The following is a 19,968-nucleotide window of genomic DNA, read 5'->3' as shown; positions in this document are numbered from 1 at the left end:
GCAAGAGAGGTTTCAGTTTGCCAAAGCGGGTGGGCGGTTCTTCAAAAGTTGGAGTCTAGGGTAGGTTGGTTGACACGGTCTAGGTGCGCCAGTGCCTACGCGACATATCGTGCATGTCATGTTGCTGGCCAACAGGCCAATGAGCGCGAGCGCATTGCGAACTACAAGTACCGAGTCTTATCAGATGCAAAGATAACCCCTGATATTACGTAGCTACTATGCGACCGGGATGCGCCTTTCTCGCAAGTGCTCGAGCTATACGTTCGCCATCTGCCGCGTCCCAATTGCGGTGTCCGACCTCGTGATCGGGAGACTGAAGCGCATGCCGAATGTCCAAGACGCCAACGATAACCACACGCTACCACCAACAGATGTGTGAATGTCGGGGCTGGTTCGGCATCTCGGTCTCTAAATGGCATATCGCGATGCGTTCGAGAACAGAGAGGGCTTGATCAGAGTGTAATGACTGGTTGGCGCGCTGGTGATTGTGCCAACATCAATGCATCCTTAAGGTAGCAACAAATCGATTCGCCGCCTTTAGCTCTATTCATTATGCAGCCAAGCAGGTTACTTGCCGGCATTCGTAGAGTGCTTCTGAAGCGGCCTCTGAGCGCCTGGCATCTGTTTTGTCGTGGCTTGCTGCGAGCTTTTTGAATTCACGGATGCGTCCGCCAAGCTTCGCCGTCAACATGGTTTGATTCGGAAACCTGAGGCTTTGAAGCTCTATTTACTCAGCCATGTGTCAGACCACGGGCTCAAGTGCGACACAGTTCAGCGTGTAACCATTAGCAACGGTTCTGTGTCTCACGTTGACAGACAGGCGCACTTCCGTCGCAAACGTTTCCAGGCAGAGCGGACGGACGCCACAGGGCAATCCGTCCCGCAACTAGCCCAGCTTTGACCGACAGAGGACAATACCCGACCAGCAGCACCTTTTTCCCTCAGTTGTTCCCACACAAAAAAAGCACGCTACTGGAATACGGTGCCACGGTGCATGCCAAACAGGGTCAGGCACAACTGGCAAATGAAAAACGGGCCACTGGCCTGACGGCGGGGGCGCTGCTGAGCAGCGTTTTGCCCTGTTGAGCGCCACGGAGCCAGGGCTTGCTGCTGACGGGCGGCCCAGTTCGTGACGGAGCTGAGGGCCTCGTGGGCGATTTGCTGCAGTTCACACACCACAAGACCGCAACGGCAGCCTCATAAACGACTCATGGTTGGATAGAATGTCATGTTTCAATGGATCCCCGTTCGGCGCGAGGCTCTCAGTTACTGCGCGACTTGCTTCGAAACCGTAAAAAATTTCAGAGGCCCAGTCTTTCTCTCGCATGAGTCGTTGTGGACGCGAGCGAGGTTGCGACTGCGCAAATGGGCACTACTCAGTAAACTACCAACTAGCCTGCACTAGTGGATTACGGAGCTGAATATGGGTTTGTGGCTGCGGCGACAGGAAACGAAACGAGGCTTGCTCAGTTGGATACCTTATTGATACGACGGCGTGGACGGGCAGTTGTGTGTGGGACTGGTGGTCCCTGTAATGCTGAGTAGTACCAGAAAACCAGACAAGGCTCTCTGTTGCGAGCATCAAGAACAAGGGAGTAGAAAGCCTGCTGATCACAAAGTTTTCTGCAGGGTCTCTTGCTCGCGCTGCACGCGAGTCGCGACTCCAAGTGTCTCCGTCCGCCTGGAGCTTTTTAACGACTTGAATTGCGCTAGCTCTCAGCGTCACGCCAGCCTGGCAGGGGTTCCATGTAGAAACGCTGCACTGTTGAGATTGCGCGAAACAGACTGACGAACCCATCAGAGTACCTTTCTAGCGACGCCGCCCTGAGGAGAAGTGAATGCGATGTGCAGAGAACATACAGTAATCAGAATATTGAAGACGAAGTCTGTGTGCAAGCAGCTATATAAGAGACTCAGGATGGGTTGCTTCTCTAAACTGGTCGCGTGAGCGGATATGGAAGCACCCACGAAGCCCAGCCTTTCAAGCCTCGGCGGCGAGCCCAGCCGCTTTTACAGAAGCGATCCTCAGCCACTGGCGCAAAAGCGCCTTTTCATTTATTATGCAAGACTTGTACATGTGCATATGCGCGGCGCGCTCATGTTGGCTGAGCAAAGTGAGATGATCTGGCATGACATGGGAGGGAGATCCTCGCTCCATCTCACCTCTGTGGCTCTACCAGGCTGACTGTAGATCAGGTCTACTAGGATAGAATACGCCGCGAAAGGTGAAGAAAGCCAGTTGACGGAGGCTTTTTAATGTTGCTGCCTAGCTGCAGATGCAAGGGTATTTATTTGGTTCGTGAACAGGACCGGGGCGTGAAAAGACATGGGAGGGGGGGTATGTGCAACGTGAAGGGACGCGACGATTGAAGCTGTACCGTTGGCGCCTATTGGGTAAGCCTTTCGGCCCAGACTGCGCTGATGCTCCCATCGATACCACCTTGCTCGCTTGGAATCGGCCAGCTGTTTACTAAGTAATAGGCATTTACTGATTCTGCACTTCACCAGCGAGGTCTCGGGCCCGGCCGTCGCTCAGACCCAGAGCGACAGGCCTCTGCGGCAAAAGGGAACCGCCAGTCCCGACCCGGCAGGTAGGGTAGCAACGGGCTGTCCAGATAAGGGCGCGGTGATCCGTTCGATGGCAGAAGATCTGAATAACAAAGTCGGGCCAGATGCAGGGCCCAACCGGGGCGAAAGTAGATGACGCCCTATGCAGTCCAGAGCAGCGTTGACCTATAGGAAGCGCAGGCAACGAAAGCGAGGCCATGTGGTGTGCATGTCGAGTGTCGACGCGCCCTGCGGGTGGGTTACATCTAGATTGTTTGACTATGATGGCGATGCCGCCAGTCTGGTTGTAGAAATGAGCGAGGCGTGCTGAGCCCGATGATGGTCACAACTGCCTGCGGCGCATCATGCAAGTGAAATCTGCAAGAATGACGGGGTCGCGATGGTTGAACAGCACTTGACTGTCAACGGATCATGACATGTTGATGGTGTGCTGGCATTTGTCACTCATCTAGCAAGTTTTACTACGTTGATGTAAACACGCCAAGAATCTTGCGACTGCCAAATCTGGTGGATTTACTGGAAAGCAGCGGTTATTTGAGGCACGATGACGCAGGCTATCCTTGCCAGTGACAGTTTGGAGGAGGCTCTCCGATCTGGAAGACTGCAACCAAGGGGGACCTAGTCAATATTCAACTTAGTGTGTCCGTACTCATTACGATTTACAAGAATAACGATAAAACCTTGCTCGGCATGGATGCTCAAGAACAATGGGATGCCAGAACCCACGAAACCACGCTACAAGCTATGGAGAAGCTGGACTCTTTGCCTCAAGAGTCGAGCCCCCCCCCCCGTGCGTGGAGTAGTTTGGGAGTGGAGGAGCTTTTGCTTTGGCTGCTTGGCAAATGGGGCGCGATGTGCGATTTGGCGGATTCGAGGTATGACGTCACGGTACAGGCCCCAGCCCAGCCAGCCCCAGTCCAGCCTCTACCTCTACGGGGGCAAACGACGCCGCTTTTTGAGCTCGTCAACTCGTCCACATCGAAACGAACCGCACGAGGTGCGCGGTACGGGCGACGGGGCAGCGCATGTTGACCTGGTCATCAGTAAGATGAGGTGCAGGTGTCAGTAACCGGGTTGCGAACTCTTTGGGAAACGGCGTCGCATCCTTCCCTGGTTCAGTTTAGAGAGGTGGGTTGACAACCGTCCTCCCGCCCTCTGATTCATCCCCGACTGTTGAACAAGGGCCCTGGGGAAAAGAAGAAAAAGCATGGTGGTGCTGAAATTGCGATGTTGCTGCAAGGCAGCCTGCCGTGCCTGCCAGCCAGCGTACAGGGTCGGTCGGGGATGGACGGGCTTCCAGAAGAGTTCCAGACGCACACGCACACGCACACACACCCACCCAACTCACGCCAAAGGCAGACAGACAGCCCGGGCCGGCCGCCGTAACGCCTCTTTTTTTTTTTTTTTGTCCCGGGCGCGCAGAGAAAGGGTGTCACGCGAGAAGATGCCTGGTTTGGATGGGCGACGGTGCAAAATACTCGGCAGACCAAGCTGCGAATCATGCACATGCACAAACATGCACTGCCCGTTTTTCTTCCCTGTAACATGGCCAAATTGCTCTTCTTAATTCCTTCAGCCTTTTCTGGTTGGTTTTGCCCAGGCTACTACAAGTCCATCTCTCTCGCGGCTCGTGCTGCACTCGGATCCGTCAGTCGACGTCACCATCTGCTATGCCACGCAGCTCATCTGGGCGGGCATGCTAGTCCAGGCGACAGGGACCAGATGGGTTTGTTCTAGACTCTGTTCACCGATACTGAAAAACTAGCTGTCCAGTCGCATCACCATCTCTGGGCAGAATGCTAGGCCCTCGCCCAATGCTGGTAGCACTCAGTGGCAGTGGGTCATCTACCAGCAGATAATTGATAGTCTAGTTGCCCACAGCGGATTTTACCCCTGTAACATGACATGTAGTTGTAAGCGGATCCCAAAACGCCCAACTTGTGGTTTAGTCTTTTTTTTCTTGAGCCAATTTCTTTTTTCTTCTTTTCGGTTTGGGAGGAGCGGGGATAGCAGCGCCCCCAAAGCCTGACCGGGGGGGTATGCAGCATTACGTCGTTTGGCGAAGATGGTTTGCGAAGCGGAATCCAAGCGACCGGCCGTTCTGTTGCCCTGCGCGTGCCCACTTCATCTCCATGTTATAGGGTCTGTGTACAGATTTGACCTGGAGAACGCGCGGGTTGGAAAAATGGACTTGCCATGCTCAGGGTCTGAGAAAAAAAGGGTCATGGGGTTACAAGTTAACAGTCAAGAGACAAAAGCTGGGACTCGAGCGACGGTCGTGCTTGACAAGGTACTGAAAAAGACGAGTTTTTTCTTCTCCTTCATGAGCGACAAAAAGAAGCCGAGAGGCGCCGCTGCGGGACGCAATTAAAGCCAAGCCTCCAAGATAAACCCTGCACCCCATTGTACCAGTACCAGTACGTGGTCATCATCAGTGGTGACATGCCAGAAGCACCCAATGTCGTCTGATGGAGTGGAGGTGGGCTGAGAGAGATTTCGATGCGGCGTGGTGCTCGCCTGCCTGCCGCGCCGGGACAAGAAAAGCCATTTTTCGTTGCCCAGGCTGAACAATCGAAAAAGCGCGATGAATATGCAAAATGTCTGGGCATCGACCAACGAACTTGGGAGGCTGCTTTTCCGGTGCTGGCCTGGTGCTGCTGTACCTGTCGCCATTCAGATTGGATAATCTGGCGACCAACCGCTGGTTCTGGCCACAAGGGCATACTTGAAAAGACTTTTTCTTTTCTCGGAGCCACCGCCCATCATTTCATGCTTGGGCATCCCAGCATATTTTTTCTACGCAGTGCCCGAAACTGGAACCAACATTGCATGTGTTGACTGGCAAGTCAGCATCTCTGGCAGGTTGACGCCGGTTGGTCGGTCGCGCGCTGTTTTAACAAGCTTTTGCGCTAGTGGCGTAGATGGACTCGACTCGCCGCCCAGCGAGAATGCAGTCAGTCTTTCTGTTTGGGCTGCCTGCCGGGTGGCAAAATAAGCTTGTTTCCCGCAGACTTGGTTGGCAGCATTGTTCTGCTTGTCGAGCGAAGCGTTGCAGAGCCAACGGCGGGTAGAACGGGCGTCTTGATAGAAGAAGAAGCCTTGTTTATTATGCCGAGGTGCAACTACACAGCTACACAACTAGCTAGCAAGTCGGCGCTGCAAGGGTTGCTGTACCAGTAAGCGGGCTGCTGGCGGCGTACGTCTTATTAACAGCTGCTCACTGTCACAGGGCGGTGATGCTAATCTCGATGTCGGGGATCAGGGTCAGCCTGCTTATTGCCCAGGCATTAGTTGCACGCCTATTTTCTGCGAGCTAGCGAAGTGTGGTGTAGTGTTGCGGCGCGGCTGAACGAGAGAGAGAGAGCGGTTCTGCGAGCGCGAGTGACGTCGAAGCTGAAAGGGAAAGGCTACATGGGTAGCGTCTGACTGTTCGACCAGTAACTAGTCAGCGAAAGCGGCAGGTGGGTGTGTGCATCTCGCCTATCAATTTCCGTGTCTTCGCCTGTCGTTGTGCACATCAGCCGCCCGGTGTGTGTGCTGGCAAGTATGCGTAGCGGCATCATAGTTGACAATAGTCCGAACAGTGAGGGAGAGGGACGGTCCTACGAAGCGCCCGCCACCGACATGCTGCTCCGTATGAAGCAACGCCACCGCACGCTATCAAAGAATTGCACGTGAGAACAGAAAATGGAAGAGATATGAATGAAGGAATAAAATAAAAAGAGGACCAAAAGTTGACCGACAGCATGCCCACAGGCATTCGGCTTGCAGAGATGCGTGTCCCGCGGGCAGCCGTGGTTCTGTTGCTGTTGTGGTGTTGTGGTGTTGTGCTCCCAGCACCCACACTGCTAAAGTCAACTAGTTACTTACCTGAGTTGACTGTGTGGTTTTTGCTCCACGCTTGCATGGAGAGGTACCTGTCGGGGCCTGTTAAAAGCGGCGAGAAAGAAAAAAAAAAAAAAAGCCCACACACCCACACACACAAAAACCCCCCCAAAGCCCCCGGCGATGGCCTATAGCAGCGACGCCAAGATTGTGCGCATGCGGCGCCCCGCCCGCCAGGCTGCTAGTCCGGTATAAGCCTCCCGCCACAGAGAGCGAGCCGTCTGTGTTGATGGATGTACCAGTACACTGCCCGGGTGCGTCTTTGCTCTCGCAGATGTCCAAAGTAGACGCCTGGGTGGGTAGATAGTGCTGGTGCCAGTCCAGCAAAGGTGCACCACCGCACGGCATGTCAACGCTTTACTGGTAGCTGGTCGCGGCGAACAGCCCTTGACATGTCTCTCCCTCTGTTGCCCTCTGCTGCCCTCTGCCTCTGCCTCTGCCTCTGTACCAGTAGGTACCAGCGCAAGCAGCGCTACACCCCAAACAGGTAACCCAGCCTAGTGCCGTTCTTAGCCTCATGCCCCCCCCCCCGGGCGCCCCCCAGCCAGCCTACCAACTAAGTAGCTTTTTCTGCAGTAATGGCCTGCCTGCCAAGGCCGCCGCCACAATCCCCATCCATCTCTTTGGTCCCTCTCTCAACTCTGTCTCGTCGAGCGCAGACACTAAAAATTTAAATAAAAATAAGGTCCCGGTCTTTGGTTCTCCCCTCCCGCGCAGAATGCGACTCGACAAACGGCCGGCTTTGCCATTCCCACGCCGTCCCCCTGCTCCACACTCGGCCTGACCGTCCTGCTCAGTACGGCCTGCTAACTCACTACTGCTACCAGTAGTTTGAAGCTGCTCTGCCGCTCGCTGTCAATCCTTCGGCTCACTTGCGCCTCTTTCTCCGTCCGTCATTCTCTGACTCTCTCCCAGCTCGTCCTGGCTGACTCTGCCCGTATAATTACCAGACCCTTCCCACCCACCCCCGTCCTATTCTCACCTTTCCGTTTTGCTTCTTCTATCCTCAACCTTCATTCCTTCCTTCCCTCCCCTCCTCCCCTCCCTCATAATTCTTCATACACCGTAGAACATTGTTACCTTTTTTTCTCTTTGGTAACTCGTCTACTTTGCCTTCTCAACACCAGTCGGTTTCCCGGCGCAATTCACTTTGCGCTTGGCCACATCCTGGTTTTGTCACGACAGCTCGAGGCCTGCTCCCCCACATCAACATCAACAACAACAACAACCGCAGCCGCCCTCGCACCACGTCGCAAACATGGCGACCACCGACGAGGATAAGCACTCCAAGATGGAGATGCCCGGCTCACCCCCGAGTCTCGACGGCGAAATCCACATGGGCGACAACGCCGACGGCCTTCAGCGCCGCCTGAATAACCGTCAGATCCAGCTCATCGCCATCGGTGGCTCCATCGGTACCGCGCTCTTCGTCAGCATCGGTGCTGGTCTCGCCAAGGGCGGTCCCGCCAGTCTTCTCATCGCATTTACCTTTTATCCTCTGGTCCTCGGCCTCGTCAACAACTCGATTGCCGAGATGACTGTTCTCTACCCCGTCTCTGGTGGTTTCATCCGTCTCGCTGGTCACTTTGTCGACGATGCCCTTGGTTTCATGATTGGCTGGAACTTCTTCATCTATGAAGCCCTGCTCATCCCCTTTGAAATTACCGCTCTCAATCTCGTCATTGGCTTTTGGGACGAACGCATCAAGGACCCTGGCCCTACCGCTGGAATTTGCGCCGCCGTCATCATCTGCTATGCGTAAGTTGCCCTCTGTCCTCGTCCGCGCAATGAGCCTCCCACCGACGGCAATACAAATGTGCTGGGACAAGAACAAAACTGACCCAAGCTCTAGTGCCCTAAATATTCTGGCTGTCCGTGGCTACGGCGAAGCCGAGTTCTGGCTCTCTGGAGGCAAGGTTATTCTCCTCTTCATCCTTTTCGGCTTCACCTTCATCACCATGGTCGGCGGCAACCCTACGCACGACGCGTACGGCTTCACCCACTGGAAGCACATTGCTTTCCAGGAATACATTTCGACCGGCGCCAAAGGCAAATTCGAAGGCTTCCTCGGCGCCCTCTGGAGCGCCAGTTTTGCCGTTGTCGGCCCCGAGTACATCTCCATGGTCGCTGCCGAGGCCAAGCGTCCCCGAATCTACATCAAGACCGCCTTCAAGACCATCTACTGGCGTTTCGGTCTCTTCTTCTTTGGCAGTGCTCTCGCCGTAGGCATCGTCCTGGCCTGTGACAACCCCACCCTCGTCAACGTCCAGCTCGGTGACGGAGGCAGCTCGGATGCCGGTGCCTCGCCCTATGTCATTGCCATGCAAGCCATGGGAATCAATGTTCTCCCCCACATTGTCAATGCCCTCATGCTCACCTCCATCTTCTCTGCCGGCAACACCTACACCTACTGCGCCACCCGCTCCCTCTACGGTCTCGCCCTCGAGGGCCGCGCACCCGCCTTCCTGCGCAAGTGCAACAGCCGTGGTGTGCCCATCTACTGCTTCCTCATCGTCATGTGTTTCCCCTTCCTCTCCTTCCTCCAGGTCGGCAGTGGTTCCGCCGTCGTCGTCACCTGGTTCGTCGATCTCATCACTGCCGGTGGCATTATCGACTACATCGGCATGTCCATCACCTTCATCTTCTACTACCGCGCATGCCAAGCTCAGGGTGTTGACCGTAGGAGCCTCCCCTACTACGGCCGCTTCCAGCCTTACGGTGCCTATATTGCCATCTTTGTTCAATTCCTCATCATCTTCTTCTATGGCTACACCGCATTTGCCCACCCCATCACCCCTGACAAGTTCTTCAAGAACTACACCATGCAATGCCTGGCTCCCATCATGTTCTTCGGCTGGAAGTTCCTCAAGGGCACCAAGCTCAAGAATCCTGCGGAGGTTGACCTTCTCTGGGAACGCCCCACCATCGACGCCTACGAGAACCGCTTCACCGAGCCCCCTGTCGGCTTCTGGACCGAGATGATGGCCCTCTTTGGCTACAAGAAGAAGAAGGTCCAACAGATTGAGGGTTGATTTATTTGAGGAGTTGTGTGTGTGACTGTGAACTTTTTTTTCCAATGTGTGACTTCGAGTGTCTTGATGATCCTCTTTTTGTCATGAATACTTGTATCTATGATGGCATATGTTTAGGGTTTTTCTTCACCTTCATTGCCATCACTTCATTGGCTGGCGCTGTCTACTCGGCAGGCAAGACGCTCGAGGCCACGCCACCGAAGCCAGCCACTTGCATATATCCCACGCGGCTGATTTGTATCAAAAACTCTCTTGATTACAAAAACTCTTGTTTCGGTTTGGAAATTTAGAAGACGTCTCTGGAAGAATCACACAAGCGAGCAGCGGAGAAGAATAGCAGGCTCGCGGATCAAGTCTTGCCTTGTCGAGGCTTGAGGATTTGTTTATTGCTTTACTATACCCAAATATATGACGAACGAAATTGGTAACAACGCGTTAACCTTGCTGATGCTACATGAATACCGCTCAATTAATGACGGCGACTTTTCAACCCTTGGATGCACAGAAATTGGTTGTCAAAGATTTCTATTTCAGAATGGATATTTTCGTTCTTCTTTTCTTTCCCTGTCTACCTCTCCCGTTGACATGCCCTGATGGGTCGCGCTCCGGGAAGCATTTGCCAATCGTAGATTGAACCCCACCAGAAAAGGTCCTCCAACCCCCTTGGCGGAATAACAAACAGCTCTCTACCGAGTCCATGTAAATGGTGCCTCCCATCAGGATCAATTGGAAAAAAAGAAAAACAAGCAATTCCTTCGCGCCAAAGAAGAACCAACAAACAGGGCCTTTTTTTTCTCTCTCCCATTCTTCTTCCTCTTTGTTCTTCTTGTCCATCACTTCGTGTCTATATAGATGTAGTCTGCGTTGATATGCAAACAATAACCATGACCATCAAAATATCATTGCAACTTTTCTTTTACCATATCCCGCGTGAATAAAACAAAGGAAAATAAAACAATAGTTATGTAAAGGGTGTATGTGCTGGAAAGCATGAAAAGAGAGGGGGTGACCGATGATGCAAAAAGACAGACGAAAACAAACTCGCGTGTTGATGAGCGGGCGAGTTGTTTAGTCGTCCTCATCGGAGAAGACCTCCTCACCACGCTTGCGGCGGGCCATACGCTCCTTCTTCTTCTTGCGAGCCTCGGAAGAAGACAGCTTAACTTTCTTCTTAGTGGTGACAATCTTGTTGCCCATGGCATCAAACTTGTCCTCCTCATCGTCGTCATCAGCCTTGAGACGGGGGCCGCCACCCTGGCCCTGAACCCAGTTGTGGCCGGAAGGAGTCATCTTGCCGTCCATGACAGCCCAGACCTCCTCAGTCAAGTCCTTGGTGAACTCGGCAGAGTGGGTAATGATGATGACACCACCCTCAAACTTCTTCAGGGCCTTGGACAGGGCACCGAGAGAGTCACGGTCGAGGTAGTTGGTAGGCTCGTCAAGAACGATCAAGTGAGGGCGCTGCCACGAGCAAGCGGCAAGGACAGTCTTGACACGCTGGCCACCAGACAGACCGCGCATGCGGGAGTGGGAAACCAGCTCGGCATCGAGACCGAAGTTGGCGCAGTGAGACTCAATCTCCTTGCGGACCAGAGGGCGGAACTGACCAGAGGCAAGGGCCTCCTTCATGTCAACGTCAGCAACCATCTTCTGGTGAGAGGCCAGAAGCTCGTTACGTGGCAACCAGGCGTTGTCAGCAGACATCATGGGGACCCAGCGCTCGTTCTTCATGCCAATGTTCTCGCCAAGGGCGAAAGAGCACTCGTACTCGTAAGAGTTCTTGAACTTTCTGCGGCTGTTGATGCCAATGACGCGACGCTGAGTACCCTCAACTCTGAAGACCTTGTCCATGGCCTTCTCATCATCCTCGGTGATGATCTTGTTGGCGCGATCCATGGTCTCACGATCCTCACCAGTCTGGAAACGCCACTGGATGTACTCCGAGGGAGTCTTGTCCAGGTGGTGATCAATATGGGCGAAAGCGTGCTGCTTAATGTAGGCAATACGAATGTTCTCGTGCTGGTAGATCTCACCCTGGGTGGGGATGAGTTCACCAGTAAGAACGTTGATCAGAGTGGACTTGCCAGCACCGTTGGGACCAATAACGGCAATACGGGAGCCGAGAGAGCACTGGAAGGTAATGTCGGCAATCTGGGGCTTGGATGTACCGGGGTACTGGAAGGACATCTTGGTGGCACGGAGAATGGCCTTTGCCTTGGTCTTGACACCCTCAAGGAAACCGGGCTCGGGGAAGCTGAACTCGATCTCGGAGGCACCAAGCTCGTAGTAAGACTTGGCGGAGGGGACGCGCTTGACGAACTCCATCAAGTTACCTCTGTAGCGCTTAAGCTTGAAGCGCTCGTAGTGAACAATGTGCTGGCAGACATTGTCGAGGAAGCTGGAGTCGTGGGAGACGATGATGGAAGTGCAAGGCGAGTTGATGAGGTACTCCTCAAGCCACTTGACGTTCTTCACATCCAAATGGTTGGTAGGCTCGTCAAGCAGGAGAATATCGGGCGCCTCGAAAACGGCACGGCACAGGGCGAGCTTCATCTTCCAACCACCGGAAAGGGCAGAGATCTCGCCCTTGACCATCTGCTCGGTGAAGCCGAACTCGTTAAGACGAGTCTCGACGTCGGCCTGGCTAGTCGTGACACCAGCCTCCGCGAGCTTCTTCATGGTCCAGTCAATAGTGGTCATCTCAGTATCCTCAGAGTCGAGGTCGTGCTCGACGAAGACGGTCTTGACTTCGCTCTGCTTGGGGAAGCCCTCAACCTGCTCGTTGTTGATGGCACGCATGAGGGTGGACTTGCCGGAACCGTTGGGACCGCAAAGACCGTAACGCTGACCACGCTTGAGACGGAGGTGAGTCTGGTTAAGCAGAATCTTGGCACCGTAGGCAAGGGAGAAGGTGCAGTTGCACAGATCTTCACCCTCCTCCTCATCAGCCTCGGCCTCGGCCTCGGCGGCAGCAGCAGGGAAGGTCTTTCTGCGGATGGTGTCAACAAGGGCCTCGGCGTTGTCGATGCCAGTGATGACAGCAACGTAGGACTTGAGGTTGTCAACCCAGATGCTGAGCTCAGACTCCTTCTCGTCGACGAGCTGGCCAGCGATGGCGGCAATGTGCTCGGCAACGGGGCCCATCTTTGTGAGGTAGTTGCCGTACTTGGGGGTGAAGATATCCTTGACCTTGGGGAGGACGACGTTGAGAGCACCGTCTTGCTTGGCCTCAGGGATGACACCGTTCTGGATGTTACCGACGCGGGTAAGGGTGTCGAGGGCCTGCTTGGTCTTCTCACGGGCCTCAGGGTCAGCCAGGTTGTCGTAGTTCTTCTGAAGGCCGGGCATCATCTTGGGCAAGAAAGGAGCGACAATGTTGGGATCGTCGACGAGCTTGCACATGTTGTCGACAATGACGGCAGCTTTACGCTTGATGGCGGTCTCACGCTCAGCGAGACCACGGTCCAGAAGGGGAACCATGAGGGCAAGAGTAGGCTCCTGGACCTCGGTGACGAAGGTGGTGGCACCGAGCAAGTGGACAGTCTCAGGGACGTTCTCGGGCTTGGCGATACACTTGATAAGCTCGGGAATGAAGCGCTCGATATCTCTGTTGACAATGAGCTGGCAGAGCTGCTCCATGGTCTGGTAGGCGCGCTCCTTGACCTCCTTCTTGGTGTCCCACATGGCCTCGGAGATGACGGGAATGAGCTCAGGGACGCGGTAAGCGAGCTGGGCGGGGGATCCCTTGACGAGAGCATCAATGAAGTCGAGAGCGGTCATCTTCTCAGCCCACTTCTGAGCGTTGCGGATGGACTCCATGATGGGGACGAGGGCAGACTTGACAGCGTTGGCGTTGATGGCACCAGCAATGGCAAGAACAGCAGCGCTGGCGGCGTTCTTGACAGCGGGGGTCTTGTCACCGACAGCGGCGAGGAGGGTAGGGAGGAGCACAACGAGGTAGGGCTCGACGTGAGCAGAAACCTCGGAGTGAGAGGCGATGGCCTGGATGGCGACAGCAGCCTTTTCACGAGCAGCAGCATCCTTCTTGCTGGTAAGGCTCTTGGTAATATCGTCGATAACCCTGTAGAGGTGCTGTTAGCGCTGTGCACGAAAAAAAAAAAAAAATCATAATTGGTCGGTTTTGGCTGGCGGGGGCGGGGGAGGCATTTCCCAAGACACCCTTGCTAGCTGCCAGGCGTTGCCCCCAGCGCATTCCTGTAACAGCTGTGGCGGGGTTGCCGGGACAGGTGGCCACGGCGGGCGCCAGAAAAAAATTTCTGTGCCCGCAGTGTGGCGGGGCAATGAGCATAGTTCGAGCAGCTCGCCCCGAGCAGAAGAGAGAAAGATGGGTGAAATGGCAAATGTAACTCACTTGGTAGGGACAGCCTGGTCCTCAATGCGGCCGTTGATGAAAGAGGCAAGCTCAGCAGAGGACTCCTTGATCTCAGCCGCCTCCTTGGAGACGGTGAGCTTCTGGAAGAGCTCGTCGAGCACCTTGACGGACTGAGCGTTCTCAGACATGTTTGTGGTTTTCGGGATTAAGATTGGCGAGATGTTTCGAGTCTGAGGGACCGAGGGTATAAGAGAAGACTCGAAGGCGTAAAAAAAAACGTCTATCGAGAATCTATAAGCGTCGACAAAAGTCGGTCTATTCGAAGCCCACAGAAACGATGGAGGGGTCGTTCTGCTCTATAGCGGCTGAGTTGCTGAAAGGTGGAGGGACCTTTGGCAACAGAGAGAATATAATCAAAAAAGGACTGTTTGGAGGACAGTACCTAGGTTCGTCTGGAGGATGACGACCAAAAATTAAAGAAGGAGGATATGGAGGTGGAGGAGAAAAGGTCGGGATGGAGAGAGGGATGGTGGGCAAGTTTTATGTCGGCCAGGCCACAACTGTTTTTTTTTTTTTTTCCCGCTGCTGGGGGGAGCGAGGTAGGGAGGGGTGGTGGTGGGTGGTGGGTTGGCTGGTGTGCGTGCACTGTGGCACACGCTAGAAGCCGGGTATGCGAATTTTTCTGGTTGGCCACCAACCGCCGCCTCTCACTCACTCAAACTTTTGCCCCTCCGATTGGCACAGGCTTATCGGTGCTAATCAAAAGGCCACGCGCTAAACCCAAACAGGGCTCGGCCACGGGCGGTGAGTCGCCGGGTTGCCACTCGACTCGGGCGAACCAGGCACAGGGCATTTGTGATTTCAGATGCTTGCGCGCCGGAAGTCAGCGTTTTGTGGCAGCCCGCTGCTCTCGGCCCCGGGAGTCTGGTCAAGGCGTGGGAGATGCTCGTGGGAGCGAGATCGTGGGGAAAGTCTGGCACTGCTCCGTACGGCGTCACCCGTATCTCAAAATTGCCTGCGCCTTGTGGTGAAGGGTGTTATGCCACAGGGGTAGCCTGTCTAGGTACCTGCCTGTCTGCCACCGGACTGCCAGACATAGGTACTCTTTACAGGGCGCTGCGGCAGCTTTGTACCTACGGGAGGGGGTGTTTTTGGACAGGGCACCTGAGAGGTCCTCCTTTTACTACATTTTCCTCCTATCGTGCCAGGATATTAGGGCACCTAGTCGTATCAGAAATTTTATATCTTTTTTCTAAAACGTGTTAAGTGTTCTAATACCCTGACACGATAGGAGGAATGCATATTAATTCTAACACTATATTTGACCCCTTCTGAAGAACAGCCCCCTCGCACGTAGGTAGTAAATGCATCTACCTACCTAGGTACCTAGGTTCCCATATGCATCGACATGCAACAAGCCCGACTCCTGTAATTCTGGACAAAAAATCTATTTGATGTACCAGAGGCATTTATACAAAGAAGCGAGGGAGAATTTCAATGTCGACAGTCCATTGCCTGTTTGTTTCTACTCCATCTGCTGCTTGCTAGCCATAAATTCGCTGGCGGGATGAGGTACCAGCACTCCCAGGGCACCAGCGCAAATGTCCAGTCCAGTGCCAGGTCTCGCTCTGCATCCTCATGAGACTTCAATACACACATGCAAGGCGTGTCATCTGCCAGTCTCACAACTCTGTGACGGAGAGGCTCGGAGAGCCCGACCTTTGCATACCAAAAAAGCACCGGCCGTGCTTTTTTCTGCCCTGTTCCTTTTCTGCCGCCCCGAAATAAAGTGTCTGCGCCGGCCATCACCAACTGTAAAGTTTTTTAGTGGGGCGGCTGCCCAGCATGCCCATTCCGAGTCAGCCTCTCACCCACGTTTCACCGCAAGTCCTATTGTGGCGGCCGGCTGTTGCTGTGGCGGTGGCGCGCCGACTACCTGGCAGTGGCCAGAAAGCGGTCGCCTTACTTGCGTAGTGGGAATGATCTGCCTGCATGCGGCTCTGGCCGTGATAGAGCTACGTCTTGACTACTGGACGGCCGTCGTAGGAGGGCTCTGATGAGCTGGCCGACTGCTGGAGCTCTGGGTGGTGGTATTGAACGTTGGGCGATATCCCAGAGTCACTGCAGAGCTACGAGGGATCCTTAAAGTTGCTGTTTGCCAGGCACCCGGGGCTCGGCCAATTCATGAGCCTTGCTGGTAACAAATGACTAGCCTCTCAGTGGTTCAAGGTTTCTGCCGCAAGATTTTGCGAGACCCTGACTAGACACCCTTTTTAGCTAATTTAGGCAGACGCAAGGACTCCAGACGGATCTTTCCAGCATATATGCGTAATCGGAGGCACCAGGCTGCATTCGCACGATCGATTGCATAGCGACAGTAGCAACAGCGCCAATAGTATTAATTTAGTAAGTATAACGAAAATAGCGGAAATAAGGAGAATAAATAATATTAGGCTACTAGTGAATACTCCGGTCTATTCTACGCCTCAAAATCCGTGCTCTGTAGGCTACCAAGCAGACGGATATCATTCTTGATTCTAATCTGCTATTTTAGTTAAACTGGCCTTCGGTGTTGCCGTCGCCCATGCTCTTGCTGCTGGAGCTGCCGCTCTGGATCGCGCCCAGGATGCCGTCAATGTACTTGGCACCGCTCCATTTCTGGTGCGTCAGGACGTCGCATCCGAGCTCCTTTTCGCGGCGCTGGACCAGCTCGACGTAGGCCTTCATGCCGTCCGTCTTGAAGTTGCGCGCCAGGTCGGTGGAGATGGTGGCGGTGGAGTGGACGCCGGCGAGGGAGACGAGCTGCAGGACGAAGCCCTCTTTGGCAATGTCCCAGATGAAGGACTTGAGCGTCTCGGGGGTGAAGCCGTGCGACATCCAGTTGAACGACGGCGACAGGTTGTACACGAGGCCCTTGCCTGGGTAGACTTCGCGGACGGCGCGAGCCAGCTTGGAGGCGACGGCGACGTTGGGATCGCCCGTCTCGACCCATAGAAGGTCGGCGTAGGGACCAAATGCGACAGCGCGCTTGGTAGCGGCCTCCATGCCGGCGCGGAAGTGGTAGAAGCCCTCGCGCGTGCGGGGCACGTCCCAGTTGAAGTAGACGGGGGTGTTGGTGTAGTGGTTGGCCAGGGCGCGGCGTCTGGTGATGCCCATGTCACGGTCCGCCTGGGTGGCGGCCTGGAACTCGGCAATCTTGTCCTCGCTGACGCCCTCCTTGCGCATGTGCTCGACGGCCGCTTCGTCAAATGTCATCAGCGTCGTCTTGGTGACCCAGTTGGCCTCGAAAGCATCGATTTCGGCGCCGGACGCGCCCTTGCCCTCGAGAGACTGGATCGTTTCGGCCAGAGGCTCTAGGGACGAGTCGTTGACGCCGAGAATAAATTCGTGGTCGCGCACGTCAATCGCCGACGAGATGAGCTTGCCCGACTCGGAGTCGGTTCGGGCAATGACGAGGTTCTCGCAGCCCATGACGTCCCACTGGAAGCGGGCAGCATTGAGGCGATTAATGTGCTCGCCCGTGGGAACGAGAACTTTTCCGGCCAAGTGGCCGCACTTCTTGCCGCCGTGCAGCTGGTCCTCAAAGTGGACGGCCGCGGCGCCGTTCTCGGCAAAGAGCTTGGCGAGCTTGAGAACGGCGGAGAGGCCACCGTGGCCCGTGTCGCCGTCGGCAATGATGGGTCGCAGGTAATCAGTGTAGGGCGTCTTGGCGCGCTCCTCGGCGGTCATGGAGCGACGGGCATCCCATTGCTTGCGGTCGTGCATGGACTGGGCCTTGGCCAGGCGCTGGACCTGGTTCGGCACGGTGTTGTACGGGTAGTCGCCAAAGTCCGGGGAGACTTCGTTGGTCGTGGTGAGGAGTGAAGAGCAGGCCCAACCAGAGATGTAGAGGACCTCTTGGTGAGGTGCTTGTTGCGTCATCTGGACCGGGTCAACGGCACCGACTGGGGTTGCTGGTTAGCTTCTGAGCCCGGGAATAGATCTGCAAGAAGACACATACGGGTATGGATAGGCTCGCCCTTGGACTCGCGCTCGCGGATCAGGCTGAAGAGCTTCGAAGCCATAACAGAGCTGGGGTATTGCGTGGTCTGCGTGCCTCGCTTGGAGACAATATCGGCGGCCGTGTAGGGGCGCTTGATACCGGCATAGCGGGGTGATGACCACCAGGCCTCAACCTCTTTGATTTGCGCATCGTAAAGGGCGTCCTCGGCCTCGCCCGCCTTTTGCGACTCGGGCAGCAGCTGGAAGGCGTCGGCGGGGGCAGAGGCGTACGGGTTCGTCGGCGCAGACATGACGCTGGTGGTGGTGATGGCGCGGAGAGCAGCGGGAAAGGGCGTTCGTGTTCGTCGCGTCGCGTTGGAGAGCTGGGCTCGCTTTGGGATAGCTCGCGGTAACGATCGTCGCATCATGGTCACGATAGAGTATGCGGGCGACGATTTTGCGTATAGGTGCAAGAAGGGAAAAAGGTGTTGCCTCTTGTATGGAAGGTTAACAAAATGTGCGCCTTTGCTAAGCACGGTTATAACGGCAGAGGCGGCGACGCTGCCACAGACAGCCGAGGCCAGCCGCGGGGCGGGCAAACCTTACGGCTGATAAATCCGGGCGATAACCGAGCAGAAGACTCGGAATCCTTGCTTTTCTTATTTATTCTATCCGCGTAATTTTTTTATTTCGTCATTCTTCTGTAATTCTTTCTTTTCTCTTCATATCTATTCTCTTAATACCTATTCTGCTTGCACTATTTTCTTATTTCGTTATTTATCCTTTCTTTTTCGTCTATTTTTCTCGCTTATGCCGTGTATTATCGTGCATACCAGGTTTAAAAAAACTTATTCAATTTGGTAGCAAGGTATAATGGTCTTTCAATTACCTATGCCTATATAGCAGTATATATAGGCCTCATGACTAAACCCCTGCATTATCTAGGCATAGGCCAATCTAGGTCAGCTTACAAAGAGTCCTTTCCGGCATTGTTCTGAGGCGCCGCTGGCGCAGGGCCCTCGGCGGTGACATAAGCTTTGGTCAGACCGCCGTCGACGGCAAAGTCGTGGCCATTGACGAAGCTCGCCTCATCACTGGCCAGGAAGACAACGGCGTGCGCCTGCTCAATGGCCTCGCCGAAGCGGCCGGCGGGGAAGTGCACCTCGCGGCGGTTGCGCTTGGCCTGGTCGTCGCCGAGCCAGTCCTGCAGGAGCGGGGTGTTGAGGGGCGCGGGGCAGAGCGAGTTGAAGCGGAAGCCCTCGCGGGCGTGGACCATGGCGAGCTCGCGGGTGAGGGCCAAGACGGCACCCTTGGAGGTGGTGTAGGCGAGCTGTGGGGTGGCGGCGCCGACAAGAGCGACGACCGAGGCGGTGTTGATGATGGAGGCGCGCGTCTTCTTGTTGCGGCGCAGCGACAGCACCGCGTGCTTGCAGCCAAACCACACGCCCTTGACGTTGATGTTTTGCGTCAGATCCCAGATGGCCTCGGGCGTGTTGACGGCGTCGTCGTCCTTGGCGTGCATGATACCGGCATTGTTGAAAAGGATATCGAGACCGCCCCAGGCGTCGACGGCGTTGACCATAGCCTGGACCTCGCTCTCCTTGGAGACATCGCATTTCTGTGTTCGACGCGCGTTAGATGTAAGGGTGCTTCTGGGGGTGTGCAGTGCCCGAAAGCAAAGCAGGGTGGTTATGAGATGGGCTTACCAGAACTTCAATCTTGCCAGCGTTGGGCACAAGCTGCTTGACCTTGGCGAGCGCCTTCTCAAGGGCCTCAGCGGAAATGTCCGACATGAGAACGTTGGCGCCTTCCTTGGCGAAGAGGATAGAGGTCTCCAGACCAATGCCTCTGTTTGAAAAACACTGTTACTCATTCTGTCTGCTTTTTTATGGCAGTTTCCTTTGCCTTCTTCCTTTCTTCGGTACACTTACCCAGCGGCACCAGTGATCACGGCATTCTTGCCTGCAAGACGTCCTGTAGCCATGATGTATGTGTGCGTGTATGCAAGGTTCGATCGAATCGAGGGGTATCGGTTAAAGTGCGAGAATCGTCGAGATTGGAAGATGATGAAAGAAAAGACAGCGCAAGAGGAGGGGCAAGGGTGGATGGAACAGACGGGGTGGCAGCACCTGATATTTGTCTGTCTGAATCATGGAGGGGCAAACCCCA

General features: G+C 54.9%; 5 protein-coding genes across 5 annotated transcripts; 1 reads left to right on the top strand and 4 right to left on the bottom strand.

The window, feature by feature from the left end:
• Positions 1–7,711: 7,711 nt before the first annotated feature.
• Positions 7,712–9,485, top strand: LMH87_008028 (uncharacterized protein; the record flags this gene model as incomplete). The annotated part of the gene is made up of 2 exons (XM_056197395.1): positions 7,712–8,211; positions 8,306–9,485. The coding sequence occupies 2 exons, from the start codon at positions 7,712–7,714 to the stop codon at positions 9,483–9,485; spliced, it is 1,680 nt and encodes a 559-aa protein (XP_056057111.1).
• A 1,068-nt stretch (positions 9,486–10,553) lies between these two features.
• Positions 10,554–14,006, bottom strand: LMH87_008027 (uncharacterized protein; the record flags this gene model as incomplete). Its single annotated transcript, XM_056197276.1, has 2 exons — positions 10,554–13,566; positions 13,858–14,006. The coding sequence occupies 2 exons, from the start codon at positions 14,004–14,006 to the stop codon at positions 10,554–10,556; spliced, it is 3,162 nt and encodes a 1,053-aa protein (XP_056057110.1).
• Positions 14,007–16,368: 2,362 nt separating this feature from the next.
• On the bottom strand, positions 16,369–17,583 carry LMH87_008026 (uncharacterized protein; the record flags this gene model as incomplete). The annotated part of the gene is made up of 1 exon (XM_056197160.1): positions 16,369–17,583. One exon carries the CDS (start codon positions 17,581–17,583, stop codon positions 16,369–16,371), a length of 1,215 nt encoding a protein of 404 aa, XP_056057109.1.
• A 152-nt stretch (positions 17,584–17,735) lies between these two features.
• Positions 17,736–18,227, bottom strand: LMH87_008025 (uncharacterized protein; the record flags this gene model as incomplete). The annotated part of the gene is made up of 3 exons (XM_056197047.1): positions 17,736–17,762; positions 17,819–17,837; positions 17,980–18,227. The coding sequence occupies 3 exons, from the start codon at positions 18,225–18,227 to the stop codon at positions 17,736–17,738; spliced, it is 294 nt and encodes a 97-aa protein (XP_056057108.1).
• Positions 18,228–18,766: 539 nt separating this feature from the next.
• LMH87_008024 (uncharacterized protein) lies at positions 18,767–19,783 on the bottom strand (the record flags this gene model as incomplete). The annotated part of the gene is made up of 3 exons (XM_056196932.1): positions 18,767–19,417; positions 19,506–19,647; positions 19,731–19,783. 3 exons carry the CDS (start codon positions 19,781–19,783, stop codon positions 18,767–18,769), a joined length of 846 nt encoding a protein of 281 aa, XP_056057107.1.
• Positions 19,784–19,968: the final 185 nt, after the last annotated feature.

This window comes from Akanthomyces muscarius (assembly GCF_028009165.1).
Source record: "Akanthomyces muscarius strain Ve6 chromosome Unknown contig_16, whole genome shotgun sequence".
Taxonomy (NCBI): Eukaryota; Fungi; Ascomycota; class Sordariomycetes; order Hypocreales; family Cordycipitaceae; genus Akanthomyces; species Akanthomyces muscarius.
Note: the sequence above shows the minus strand (reverse complement) of the source record. Positions and strands in the feature narration are given on the sequence as shown.